Here is a 14,359-nt window from a genome sequence, read left to right on the forward strand (position 1 = left end):
ATAGACACTTTTGTGATTGCAAGAATTACACTGATACACACAGTCATAGGGTGAAAGCTTTCCCCACTTCTCACCCATCTCCAAAGTCACATTTTCATGAATCTGTAACTTTCAAGGAAAATGGGGTTTAAAAAGGCTCTTATGTAGACATTTCTAATAGTGCAATGCCCAGAGGGGACTAAAATCATTCAGGTGCTTGAAATACTCCTGTTACCAGATGAATTCAAAGGACATTTTGGAGGACAGGATTGCTTTTTTAACACCACTGTAGACAGTGTCGCTCTATTCCTGCCCAAGCCACCTTCACAGAGCTACTGGAAACCTGCATTGTTTCAAAGCACATGCAATTGAGAGAACTTAGTGCAAACAAAAAAGACATGGGGTTAGAAGCAATCACAATAGCAATCATGCCCTTTCTTCACACTTTGATATGGGCACCACTCAGAAAAACAGCTTGGCAGGAGGGCATAATTGAAGAGACCCATTGAAATGGATGGAATGCTGCATCTCACATACAAGTGAGGGGTTTTCTAAACATACATAAGGCAAGTCGCTATCGGGGACAATTAACAATGAGAAATAAACCATTGATGCGTTAAATATGCCATAAAAGTTGACCTTTTAAAATCTGCCACACTTCAACCTCTATTGCTAGCTACCAATTTTATGTGTTTCCCCGCTTCAAGCAGTAGTCCCATATATTATCGTATAACTCACTTATTGTAAACATTTTATATTAAGCACAAGATAAAAAATATCTAATGTGTTTTAACACAAGTAAATAAGGATGGGAGCAAATTGTTCCCAATAGCTGTGCAAGAGATCTTATAAAGCAGTAATCAGGCATAGAAATGAAGAACATTCCACTCATTTTCACAAAGGTGAACCTGGCCCACATATACACATCAAGAAGCCAAAGACAGCTAGCAGTTCCAAATGGCCATTCTGGTAGCCTGAAGGAGGCCAGGTCCATTCGCTAAGACATTTGTAAATGTTTCCACCAAATGAGGCACAAGTTCATATTTGGAACTCAACTATAGCAAGAATAAAATTGTTTCAAACCTCAAAATGTCAAAAGAGCATCAAACAATCTGCTCTATCACAAAGATACAACTTCCCATTATCTGTATAACAACCATGATGGCAAAAGACGTTACTGTAAAACCAGCGAACTGACTAGAGGCCTTCGGCTGACGGGTTACTCCGTCACAAATAAGATGGATATCCTGTCTGCTGTATTACAAGAGCCACAGGATATAATACACTTGTAATTCAATGAATGGGATCTCCGTCATGTTGGAGAGGGAGTAACTCAACCACCAAACTATAAATCAGGCCGTAGATTATAAACCGCATACACACCATCGTCTACCATATTACTAGCACATCGCTGCATTCTGGTTAACCAGAGGCACAAAATGTGACCAGGAGAGAAACATGTACTAATGCTCTCTTCTCCATTACTCCGGTTCCATTCCCCATCTCGTTCATTTCAAATAAAGGCCAGAAAACAAAGCTTTTTGTCAAGACATTAAGTGTCAAGGAGCTACCATCATGTATAGAGCTAATTTTATGTGGCAGTATATGAATGTAAATCAGTAGCAGCATCTAAAATACTAGCTATTACATTCAAATTACAAAATCTGTTTCAATTTTTTTTAGTTTGTCCAAAATGATTGTTTCTGACTAATTTTTACCAAACCCATCCACTTATATTTCAAACACACAGGGTCTCAAAAAATAATTTAAATTTGTTTTGCATAATTTGGTGCATAAGACGTTTTGCTGCAGTTACTCATTCTCTGCTAAGTGAGTTAAATTAATATAATTTTTATCGTAAACAAAAATTTAAAAAAATTGTAGGATTTACTGAAAGTTCATAGTTTTATCAGCACTCAAAGGCTGTAGCAAATGCAGAAATGATTAACAAACAAACTGAATTTATTTTAAAATGAAGTTGAGGGATGAATGAACGCCAACAACATTTGCAATTTCGAAATTAAAACTCTGCATTATCATAATGTAGCACTTCAAATGTCTTGCTACACGCACTTTGGGTACACCTACATACTCCTAAAAGATGCTCTCAGGTTACATGTTTAGTCTATCATGCCTTTAAAGGGGGAGGAGGAGGTTAGATGTCTCGCAAAATATTTTCACTGCTTAATCAAAATGAACATCATGAATTGTGGTTAGAATGTCCCTATTTTGCACCAAAGTATAAAAAACCTGAATAGAAATTTAAGTCAAGTCATGATGTCGGCAAGCCACTAATGAGTGAGCCTCAACGGGTGAGACATAGTAATGACACACATCAGAGGGTTTGTCGAAGCATTTACTGCTACGCCTATGCTTCACTTGTTGCGGTCAACAGAAGGGTGACCCATGCTTTTATTTTCTGGTGGCCTTTGATCCTATCAACATACTGCTGTATGCATCCCTAAATCTATTTCCAGCCTATATGCCAGTGCACAACACACAGTGTAACTGCAGCGTAATATCTTTGAATTGGATTAGCCCTCTTAGGCGTGTTCTTATGACATTTCACAAGTCTACGCTAGCTGTAATAGTAATTGATATGTAACAATCTAGGCAATCATATAAAACAGACCAATGTCAAGAATATTAGTAACAAGGAAATTAAGCTACAACAATATTATAAAGTTCCAGGGTTTTATTGATAATTAAACAGAAAATCATATTTCAAAACATAAAATATATTCAAGTTAAAAAATTCTACAATAGGAGAATTGACATAATAATAAAGACATTTTGCATATTAAAACATTCTTTTTGTAAAAAACGAGGAGTGGCAAATTGGTACTCTATGCGCGTTTCGGCGACCAGCGCCTTCTTCTGGAGCAGCCACGAATGATTCTACAAAATACAAATTTACATGAAAAGAAAAATTACCCACAATATAAGGATAAAGAAATGATATACAAATTTAACAATTTCTTTTGTACAATACATTACATTGTACCACTGTACTATCACACCATGAACATATGAGTCTGAAAGATTTTATCAAATTCACCCTTTCTCTTTTTTGGTTCACCCACCTAATGGCAAGTGTCGCAAGGAAATGAAATTGCTAGTATGGATGTATTATGACATGTTATATATCCTGTAATTCAACAAGGTTTTAAGCTACAAAAGAAATTGTTAAATTTGTATATAATTTCTTTATCCTTATATTGTGGGTAATTTTTCTTTTCATGTAAATTTGTATTTTGTAGAATCATTCGTGGCTGCTCCAGAAGAAGGCGCTGGTCGCCGAAACGCGCGTAGAGTACCAATTTGCCACTCCTCGTTTTTTACAAAAAGAATGTTTTAATATGCAAAATGTCTTTATTATTATGTCAATTCTCCTATTGTAGAATTTTTTAACTTGAATATATTTTATGTTTTGAAATATGATTTTCTGTTTAATTATCAATAAAACCCTGGAACTTTATAATATTGTTGTAGCTTAATTTCCTTGTTACTAATATTCTTGACATTGGTCTGTTTTATATGATTGCCTAGATTGTTACATATCCATTACTGTTTTTTCCCTGGTCTAGGAATCTGATTCTTATTGAATACAGGGGGTCCTTGTTACATATACACTACGCTAGCTGTAATGCCCCTCAGAAATAGATGTTTCTGTGCACAAATCCTCCTGATTGCTAATAAGCCTTGATCTTGATCACACCCCATTTATTTTGCAGCCAGGTATATACAATACAGAGACGTTTTCCTCAATCGCATGATCCATAATTAATGCAGATGGATGGGTAAATTATTTTTGGAATATTCATCGGCAATAGGGGACAATAAATAAATAAAAAAAAGTATGATAAATATATCACCTCCAGCAGAGGTGTTTTTCTTTTTCTTCTTTCAGTTTCGGCAGTGAAAATCTGTACAGTACCTGGACTTGAAAAGGCTATGCGGTCAAAAAAAAAAACACTCACTGGTAAACAGTGGAACTGTCACACTAGAACCGTCAGATGTGACCTAGATTTAAGCCACTTTGCTGGTGTTTCTTCTTAAAATACTTAATTTGATGTAATGCTGCCTCTGCCAAGCCTTTTTCTTTTATTGCCACAGAACACTAGACTCTCTCTTAGAAACATGACCACTGCTCGCTACTGGCCTCACCAGCGTCATGGCTCTGCGCCTGCGACACAGGGGCAAACCTAAGGCTGATTGCACTTTCAATAACATTGTACAGATGGAGTGCCAGTATTGAAACTATAGTGATTCCTGCTTCCATCAACTGTGACACCTCAGAACGTAGATGCAGATCGCAGAGGTAATGCCAGATTCACATTCTTTTACATTTTTGCTTCAACTCCACTGATCTTTCCTTTTTGACCCTAGCCTATGCTCGGGCCAGGTGAGCGGTGGCGCGTGCTCTCTGCACTCCAGGTGCCTGCCCATTTGTTCGGGTCAAAGAGGACTGTAAACTTCTAACTCCTGTGGAAATTTTGCTCAGACATTTACAACACACATACACTTTACAAGTTACATCTCTCTGAACTAACACTGCACGTTAAAATAACAAGGCTGTTTTAATACAAGTACCTTTGACAAATATTTGGTTATATCAAACCCCTGAGTCAACTGTACCGCGGTACAGATCTGAAGAGAATCTGAGACTACTCAGTATATAATCTTCATCGCATTGTCTCACCCATGGTGCAAGTCCCAAGGAATTCCCTCAGCCTGGAACTGGAGCTCGTGTCAAGAGTTTTTGTCCAGCATATGTTCCAGATTTGCGGCTCTGATTGTTGAAAACAAGTGTGCAAATTAGAGATATCTTAGAGCAAAAGCTCTTACTGATCGTGTCTACCTCCACAATGCAATAAAGACACTTTTGCAGTTCTTTCAACAAATCTATCCAATGTCAAAGCCCCACTTCTGAAGAGTCAGTTATAAGCTGTAAAAGTCCTCTTTTTGGTTTCCTTGAATCATTTGGCAAAAGTCTGGCTTGCAGTTAGTTGCACTTTGCTCCACAGTGATTGTACTTGACAGAAATAGAGAAAAGAATCGCCTCAGTCAATCCTGCAGCTCATATATGCCGTCCGGTTAAAAAATAAAGTGGTTTGTCATCGCTACTGTTTGCTGTTTGGAACTCATCTCGGAGCCTGAACTGCCACTCGTCTTCAAGTTCCAATCGCACAATAGTTTGTCGCAGTGAGCTTCTGTCTTGGCAAATGACACAAAGGGTGGCACCTGGAATACAAACAGAAAAGTTGTTGTTTACTGATCAGATATAAATCCAGATTTATCTTGCAGATTTGCATGGAAAGTAAACCAAATATACTTTTAATAACAGTAGCTGACCATAGAATAAATCCCAAGTGCCCAAGTTAAAGTGGGCGAATGTGCAAAGATGATCAATTCTGATGCAGGCTACTTAGGTAACCCATACCGTTCACTAACTGCGTTTTTCAATGCCCGCCCCATGTTGCATTTAGGCAAATGAGGAAAGATGCGCCAAGCTCGCACATCAGAGGCACAACAATACTTTATTCACACAGGGATGCTCCACATTAGACACTACATCCAAATATGAATAGAAATAAAGCTGATCTGGCGAGCAACCACCAAAAAGTCGTTATAACCACAGCCTGGCCCATTCCCTTACTATCAAACTGCACTTGTGTCTTGAGTGTAAACAATTCTCAAATTAGCCTTCTTCTCCAAGTGATTCTACCAAATACAAACTCTTAGAATAGTGTGGAAGTACTCGAAGTTGCTACCCCAAAAAGGCTTTTCTGGGTGCCACTATGTCTTTACTGTGGAGCCCAATTAAACCAGAAGCTAGTTCTTGCCCAGTGTTAACAGAATTACGTGCACCTGCATACTGGTTTAAAATGTACTGGTGGACAATAGAGCGATTTATTTATATTTAGTTTGGGATATTGTTGATCCTGAGGACCTTGCCCCACATGGCATCTGAGCTCTTTACATAAGAATGTATGATCAAGGAGGCTACGGTGCATGACCTACACACAGGATTACACAGGGTATGTGAGCAATTTTCATCCCACTGGGAGAGAGTGGTGCACAGGAGTATGGTGGAAGATGGAGGAAAACAATGTACCCTCGTACAACAATTCAGTTTCCAGAGGTGCCTATCCAAAACCTTTTACTGTGAACTTAAGTTGCTAATATAAAATAGAAATTAAAATTGCAGGTTCTTGACCAATAATACATCCTTAGGAAGATAAAAGCTCCTTAATGTGGTTACAGTAATAATTAATGTTTTGTAACTAGTTAATGATCATTTCCCACACAAGGTGAACAAAACATGTAATCATGTCTATTAATTAAGGTCTACTGGATGTGAAGGAAAATGCTACTTACCCAGTATGCATCTGTTCTTGGCATATAGAGCTGTAGAGCCATATGCTGTGCATAGATCACCATCTAGTGTTGGGTCTGGATGTTTGCGCTTTGTTTTTCCTCGAAGCAGTCTTTACTGTCACGAGGTAGGTGAATCCTCCTTTCAGTGATAATGTGCATGGGCATCGACTACATTATGAGATTGTTTTCCCGCAGAGGGTGATAATGGAGTTAGTAAGAATAGTAAAAGGAGATGTCCATGAATGCATGTATATAAGCAAGATGTTACTGCAAGAGGTATAGGTACCCGGGGAGGCAGGTGGGCGCATAAGACTCTACAGCTCTATATGCCAATAACAGATGCATACTGGGTAAGTAGCATTTTCTGTTCGAGGCATATGAGCTGTATATCATATGCTGTGCATAGACTATATAGCAGTTATCTCCCAAAGCGGTGGCTAACCTGTGTCTGTTGCAGTGGTCTGAAATAGTGTACGTAAAACTGCCTGGTCCACTCGAGCTTGTTGTCTTGCGAGCACATCTACCCAATAATGTTTTGTGAATGCGTGAGGTGTAGACAATTTTGCAGCTTTGGATATGTCATCTATGGGTATATGTCCTAAGAATGCCATAGAAGCCCCCAGTTTGCATGTAGAGTGTGCTCTAGGGGAACTGTTAATGTTCGTTTTGCTTTTGCATAGCATATTTGAATGCACTTGACTATCCACCTTGCAATACCCGATTTTGATATGGGATTGCCTTTGTGTGGTGGAGCAAAAGCGACAAAAAGTTGATTTGTGTTACGGAAAGGTTTTGTCTTTTCTATGTAGTAAAGCAATGCTCTCTTCACATCTAATGTGTAGGGCACATTCTGCCACTGAATCTGGTTGTGGGAAGAACACAAGTAACTCAACAGATTGATATGAAAAGCAGATTTGACTTTAGAAAGGAATTTAGGATTAGTCCGAAGAGCCACTTTATTTTGGTGCATTTGTAAAAAGGGTTCTTCTATAGTTAATGCCTGAAGCTCATCCACTCTTCTGAGTGATGTGATGGCAACAAGGAAAGCTGCTTTCCATGTGAGAAACTGCAGTTCCCATTTGTGCAATGGCTCAAAGTGTGGACCCTTTAGTCTGGAGAGAACAATGTTGAGATTCCACACTGGAGCAGGTGGCATTCTCGGGGGAATGACTCTTGAATCCTTCCACAAAGGCTTTGATAACAGACACTCTAAAAAGAGATAGATGTACTCTGGAGGTATGCAGTTATTGCAGCCAGATGTAATCGTATGGACGTATATGATAAATTGGAATTTATTTATTTATTTATAAAGTTTTATATAGCGCGAACTTGATCCCGAAGGATATCAGAGCGCTTTACAATTTGAGGCAAAGGTAATGTTAATAAGATTGAATTCCAAGAAAGAAGAGCCCCTAACTTGTCCCCAAAAGAACGGAGCACGTTATCTTCTCTGGCTAACAACAACTAGTTGACTTATCAAAAGACTGACAAAGGTAGGGCACTCGTCATGATGGACATCAAATTTTACTAATCTAGCGTGCTTACACAAGTTGAAGATACAAGCATCTACATATCCTTAGAACAAGATCCCACTGAAGATTATCAGTGCATTCTCAAGCTAATACTAGAAAGAGCATTGAATGGGGAATGAATCAACAATAAAACTTTAAAGTTTTTATACACCGAGTATCCATGCCGGCCGCAACTCTATATGCTGCCTAAGATACACAAACACCTGATCAATCCTCCTTTCAGACCAATCGTATCAGCGTGTGGATCCATTTCTGAACCGATTGGTAAATACCTGGATTTTTTCCTTCTACCCATCGTACAACAATGGGAGACACGCATTAAGGATACCACTGCATTTTTGAATATGCTGACCACATTGAACACTGATCACAGACAAAACTGGTGGCTTATGCACCATTAATGTTGCCGCACTATACACTTCCATCCCTCACAATGAAGGTTTAGAAGCAATGGAATGGGCTCTTCTTAAACAAGACACCATAGTAGTGTTGTAGATATAACAAATAACATATCATGTTCTGTACAGAAGCATCAAACAGGTTGATGTGCTTGTTATTACAGTAAATCACAAACCTCATCCACTTTGCTGCATAGCAGGCTCTTGTGGTAGGCTGTCTAGCCTCTTTGGAATCAAACGTTTTTATTGAGCAGCATAGTATCCCATAACACAGCTTGACTGCCTACATCCATCGGCCGGCAGAGCACAGTCCAGCAATATTTGCACACAGCCTTAGGGCCTACACCCCTGTGGGCGACCCGGCGAGAACAAACAAAAGGCCAAGCGGAACAGCTAGGCCTATAATTGATACTGCATTTTATAGAAGAGAAAAAACAAACAGTGACAGAAAGACAGAAAACCACCCACCCCCCCTACCCGTCCCCACCATCATTCCCCCCTCCCCCCGCCTCCCACCTCCGCCCTAACCACGCCTCCGTAACTGCCCACTCCCACCTCATCGCCGGTACCTAGCAGACCAAACCTCTCTAGGAGCTTGCAGTCTGTGGCCCCAATGGAATAAGTTGTAGGATTTGCAAAAACTTGGGGCATGTCACTTCGCGAAAATCGAGTGATAACAAGTGTATGAATGGTTCCCACAGCTCCGCATACGTCTCACCCCTGCCATCCACACAAAGCGACAGCCTCTCCATGCCCAGCAATAGCCACAGTCGTCGGATCCAATCTCCCGGGTCGGGGGCATCAGGGGACCGCCACTGCGCAAGGATAACTAGGCGCGCAGCCAGCAAAGCTAGGGCTATCTGCCTACCCCGCAAGGAGCGCAAGGGGAACACTTTAGAGTGTGGTAGACCAAGCAGCACATGCTCCGGGGCTCTGGGGAATGTGGTGTTGAACGCGTCAGCCACGTCGCCCAGGACCGCTTTCCAGTATCGCTCTAGTTTGGAGCAGTGCCAGAGCAGATGCGTCAGGGTGCCCGTCGCGCCACAGCCCCGCCAGGATAGACTCGGGCATTTAGGGTCCTATACGTGAATCCTAGCCGGGGTATGGTACCAGTAGGACACCATTTTGTAGGCCGATTCGGCCCCTGCTACGTTAGCTGCAGTGTGGTGTGCGCGATAGAATACCTTGTCCCACTCCTTGCGAGACAGCGGGTGGCCTAACTCCGTCTCCCAGCGAACCTGCGCCTTAGTACGCTGTGCATGTGGCCGCGCGGGAATCAGCGCGTAAAGTTCAGAGATGAGCTTGCGGTCGTCCTTTTTACAGATCACCCAACGCTCCAGCTTTGTCATGGGACGGGACATGGCAGCTACATTAGAGGGTTGCGTGACCCAATGCGCTACCTGCGAGTAGGGAAAGGCGTCGGACTCAGGAAGGGCAAAGTGTTCCCGACGCAAGGAAGAGAACGGGATCAGCCCGTCTAGATCAAAGAGATGACCCACCCTCTTGCAGCCCTGTTCTCTCCAGCGCTGGAAAACTGGCGACGCACAGCCTGGGGGGGAACTCTGGATTATCGATGATGGGCGTCATGGGCGATGGAAAGGTGGTCCAGCCTCGTCGGTGCGCCAGTTGGTCCCAAGCAGTCAGCGTTGGGGAGGTGACCGGTGAAGAATACAAGCCCCATGCTCTGTATTTACGCGGGAGCCACAGTTCTCGCCAGATATTGCAGCCCGCCACTGCCTGGTCCATAAAAAGCCAGTGTTTGCTGGACAGCGGTCTATTCCACTCAAGGATATAGCGCAGGTACGACGCCTGATAGGATGCCTCAATGCATGGGAAGCCCAAACCGCCCTCGGCCCGCGGGACCGTGACCCAGGAGAACGCCAATCGTGGACGCTTGTGGTTCCACAGAAATTTGGTGAGCAGCCCCTGCAATTTCTTCAGCGCACCCGGTGGGGGACGTAGGGGCAACAACTGAAAAAGGTAGAGAATGCGCGGGAGGATCGTCATTTTCACCGCCGCCAGTCGACCAAACCAGGCCAGTTGTAACCGGGACCAGTCCGATAGGGACCTGGTTGTCTGCTCAATCAGTAGTCTGTAATTGAGGGAAACAGTCTGCGCTATCTTGGGCGCTAACCGAATTCCAAGGTATGGAATGTCCATACGGACCCATTGGAAATCGAGGTCCCTCTGAAGGTCCAGGGAGTCCTTGGCCAGGACCGAGATATTAAGTACCTGGGATTTGAGGAAGTTGACCATAAATCCAGTAATCGCTCCGAAGTCACGGAGTTCGTGCGACAGGTGCCGCAAAGAAGTGCGAGGGTGGGTGAGCGAGAGGATCACATCGTCGGCGTACAGACTCACCTTGTGCTCGTCCGCGCCTAAACGAATTCCCTGGATGGCCGCGTTATCTCGGAGACGCTGAGCGAACGGCTCCATATAGAGCGCGAAGAGCAATGGCGACAGGGGGCAACCCTGCCGCGTCCCGCGTGTGATGGGGAAATGTTCCGATCTGCAGCCATTGATCCGCACCGCTGCTCTCGGGGAGGCATAAAGGCAGCGCACCCAGTTAACAAAGGTGTCTCCTAGCCCGAAGGTCTTCAGGACCGCGAACAGGTACGACCAGTCTACATGGTCGAAAGCCTTCTCGGCATCAATGGATAGAAACAGGGCCTGCGTACGGGAGCGGTGCACTGAGTCCATTAGATGTAGGAGCCTCTTTGTATTTTCACCCCCCTGTCGCGTGGGGACAAATCCCACCTGGTCAGGCTCGACAACTCCATCCATGTGAGGACTGAGGCGAGCGGCTAAAATGCCTGCGAACAACTTCATGTCAACGTTGAGGAGCGAGATGGGGCGATATGAACTACACTCCATTGCGTCTTTGCCTGCCTTGGGGATGACCGTGATCACCGCCTCCGACATAGAGGGAGTCACCGTCCCCGTCTCCCGGAAGGAGTTAAAGAGGCGAGTTAGGAAGGGCATAAAGTTCTCTACAAAACTTCTTATAAAAGATGGCCGAGAAGCCATCCGGTCCCGGAGACTTGGCTTGCTTCAGCCGCGAGATCGCGGAAATGACTTCTTCAATGCGTATCTCCGCATCAAGAGCCGCCGCCGAACCCGGGGAGAGCGGCGTGATTCCGCATGTCGCTAGGTAGGCTTGCACTCGGTCAGGGTCGGACGGCTCCCGTGTATACAACGTATGATAGAAGCGTTGAAAGGCTGCCGCGATATGATCGTCTGCCGTCTGTTCCACCGCCATCGAATCACGAATGGCCGGAATAGCCGCCTGCTGCGTGCGCGCCCGCAAGCGGGGCGCCTGCATATTGCCCCTCTTATCGCCACTTAGATAGAACTTGTGGTGTAAACGCAGGAGTGCATATTCCGCTCGGTCGAGATCCAAGTGTTTGAGCATGCGCCTCTTCGTCTCCAGTTCCCTCCAGACAGACACGTGGCGCCCCGGTCCGCTTATGGATCGCCTCCAACCCCCGGACCTCACTCTCAAGTTCTGCGCAGCTTAGCCAGGGACGCCGAGATCGCTATGAAGTCGCCCCTCACCACTAACTTAAGCGCCTCCCACACCGAGCTCAGCGGCATGTCATCTATATCGTTGGCCACAAGGTACTGTGCAATCGTGTCTCACATGCGGTCGACTACCGATTCGGAATTAAGGAGGGAATCTCGCAGGCGCCAGCCCCCCGTTGGTCGCTTGTGTTCGTTACCGGCCACGCGCACGGAGATGAGGGCATGATCGGACAGCGAGCGCGGGGCTATCTCCGCCGCAGAGAGCTGGGGCATGAGCGAGGTGGAAGCAAGGAAGTGGTCTAAGCGCGTGTAGGTTTTGTGTGCCGCTGAGTAATAGGTGTAGTCGCGCTCTAGCGGGTGCGGAGTACGCCATACATCATGAAGCCCCCCTTCTTGTAACCACAGTAGCCCTCCCTTGGAAATGGCCCCAGCTTGGTGTGAGCGGGCTTCTGACCTATCTAGGGATGGGTCCATGACCAAATTTAGATCACCTCCCACAAGCACCCAGGGATCTGGCGACGCCAGGGCGTCCGCAAGCGCTGAGGTCAAGAAGGGCTCTAGCTGAACATTAGGAGCATAGATAGAGCCCACTGTAAGGCGAGTATCGCCTCATTGGATCCTAACCGCTACAAAACGGCCTTTAATATCGACAACATGAGACAGTATCTTACAATAAGCCTTGGCCCCAATGAGGATCGCTACTCCCTGCTTCTTCGCAGCGCAAGAGGACCACACCTGTATCGGAAAGCGCCTATCTCTCATTCTCTTAGTATCCTTGGAGAGGAGGTACGTTTCTTGCAGCAAGCAAATGTCGCCTTCCGCACCCTCCAGTAGTCACAAAATGGCCGCACGCTTAACTGGGCTGTTGAGGCCCCGCACATTCAGACTAATAATTTTCAGTTCCTTCCCCATCATTCCGGCATAACACTGAGGGCTCTAGATATGCTTTGCGCACCGTACATTGGCAGCAGATCACGTAGCATCATCTTGGAGGCATTCAGAGACTGACCCCACACCCCATCCCCCTCCCCTAGAACCAGAAGGAAAACCCCGATTAACAGAATCCCCAACAATGTGACCGTACCCCCCCGCAAAACAGGCAAAATGAGGGAACAATAGTCCGCCACACAAGTCCAAAGAACAGGGGGCCAAGACTCAACCCCGCTTACCACCCAGGTCCTGATGCAGGGCATCCCCCTTGGCGGGAATGACACAACGTTACCCATCTGGCTCCAGACGACAGTCCCCTCCGGCACCGGCTGTCGGCCTGCAGAGGCCAAGCATGTGAAGATAGTGATCAGGAGCCCTCCGGGGCCTCCGTCACCTTCGCCACAGAAGCCACAGCCGCTCCTCTCTCTCTCAGGCTGATGGACAAATCAGGTCCCGCTCGCTTCACTGGCTTGCCCACCTTTTGCCACTCCGCGGAGCGGCGTCGCTGGCGGGCAGGGGAGGCCGCAGCTCCAGGCGGGGTATCAGGTCGATCCAGCCCCAGGATTTCACGCGCCGCCTCCAAAGACAGCACCTGGATCAACTTGCCTTTCCATTTAAAAACCAGTCTGAATGGGTGCCCCCAAGAATAGGGAACCCCTTGCTCCCGCAGAAAGGTGGTGACAGGACGAAAGTCTCTACGCTTGGCCAAGGGAGAGGTCGCCAAGTCCTGGTATAACACCGGGCGATGGTCACGGAACTCGAGGGGGGGCGTGCTCACGTGCCTTCCTCAGAATCCGTTCTTTGAGCTGAAAATCGTGGACGCATACCAGGATGTCCGGGGGAGGAGCATTGGATCCACTCTGTAGGCCAACCCTATGAACCCTGTCCATCTGGATCTCTCCCAGATCCTCCACGTGCAGGACGTGTCGGAAGAGAGCTTCAACGTATTACCGCAGATCCGCTCCTTCTTCTTTCCATGGGACCGCCCGAATAATGATATTATTACGACGGGACCTATTCTCTAGGTCCTCCGTGTGCGCCTGCAAATCCAAGTTCTGCTCTGTGAGGCGCTGGACATCTTGCTGGAGCTGATGGATATCCTCGGCGCCCCCCCAGGTCGTGTTCTGTCTAGCCTCTTTGAATATATTCATGCAGTCTGGCGGTAGTTTAAGATAGCAAAACTCTTAAGACTTCAAGAGCCAGATTGAGTTGACTGTTAGGTCAACATGGCTCTGTGTGAGGAGATTGGGTGTAAGACGTAGTTTTTGGTGAGCAACTACTGAGAGTTCCAACAGGGTTGTGAACCAAGGTTGACGTGCCCATGTGGGAACAACTAGGATTAGAGTCAGGGACGGTTGTTTGAGTTTCCGAACCACTAATGGAATGAGTGGGAGAGGCGGAAAAGCGTAAGCAAATATCCCTGACCAATTCAACCATAGCGCATTGCCTTTGGACAATGGGTGTGGATTCCTGCTCGCGAAGTTTGGGCATTAAGTGTTGAGTTGTGTGGCGAACAGGTCTATGTGGGGGAACCCCCACATTTGGAAGAATGGGAGAACTTGAGGGTGTATTTCCCATTCGTGGATTTCCTGTGTCTGGCGACTGAGCAAATCTGCC

General features: G+C 45.7%; 1 protein-coding gene across 7 annotated transcripts in view; it reads right to left on the reverse strand.

The window, feature by feature from the left end:
* Positions 1-4,534: 4,534 nt before the first annotated feature.
* GREB1L (GREB1 like retinoic acid receptor coactivator) overlaps positions 4,535-14,359 on the reverse strand; it is a 575,070-nt gene continuing 565,245 nt past the window's right edge. For all 7 annotated transcript variants that reach the window (XM_078687443.1, XM_078687441.1, XM_078687437.1 and 4 more), the window contains exon 34: positions 4,535-5,223. In XM_078687443.1, coding sequence (XP_078543569.1) covers positions 5,060-5,223 — 164 coding nt within the window. In that variant the 3' untranslated portion in view covers positions 4,535-5,059. The remainder of the gene's footprint in view (positions 5,224-14,359) is intronic.

The sequence above is a fragment of the Lissotriton helveticus genome, chromosome 4_1 (assembly GCF_964261635.1).
Source record: "Lissotriton helveticus chromosome 4_1, aLisHel1.1, whole genome shotgun sequence".
NCBI lineage: Eukaryota > Metazoa > Chordata > Amphibia > Caudata > Salamandridae > Lissotriton > Lissotriton helveticus.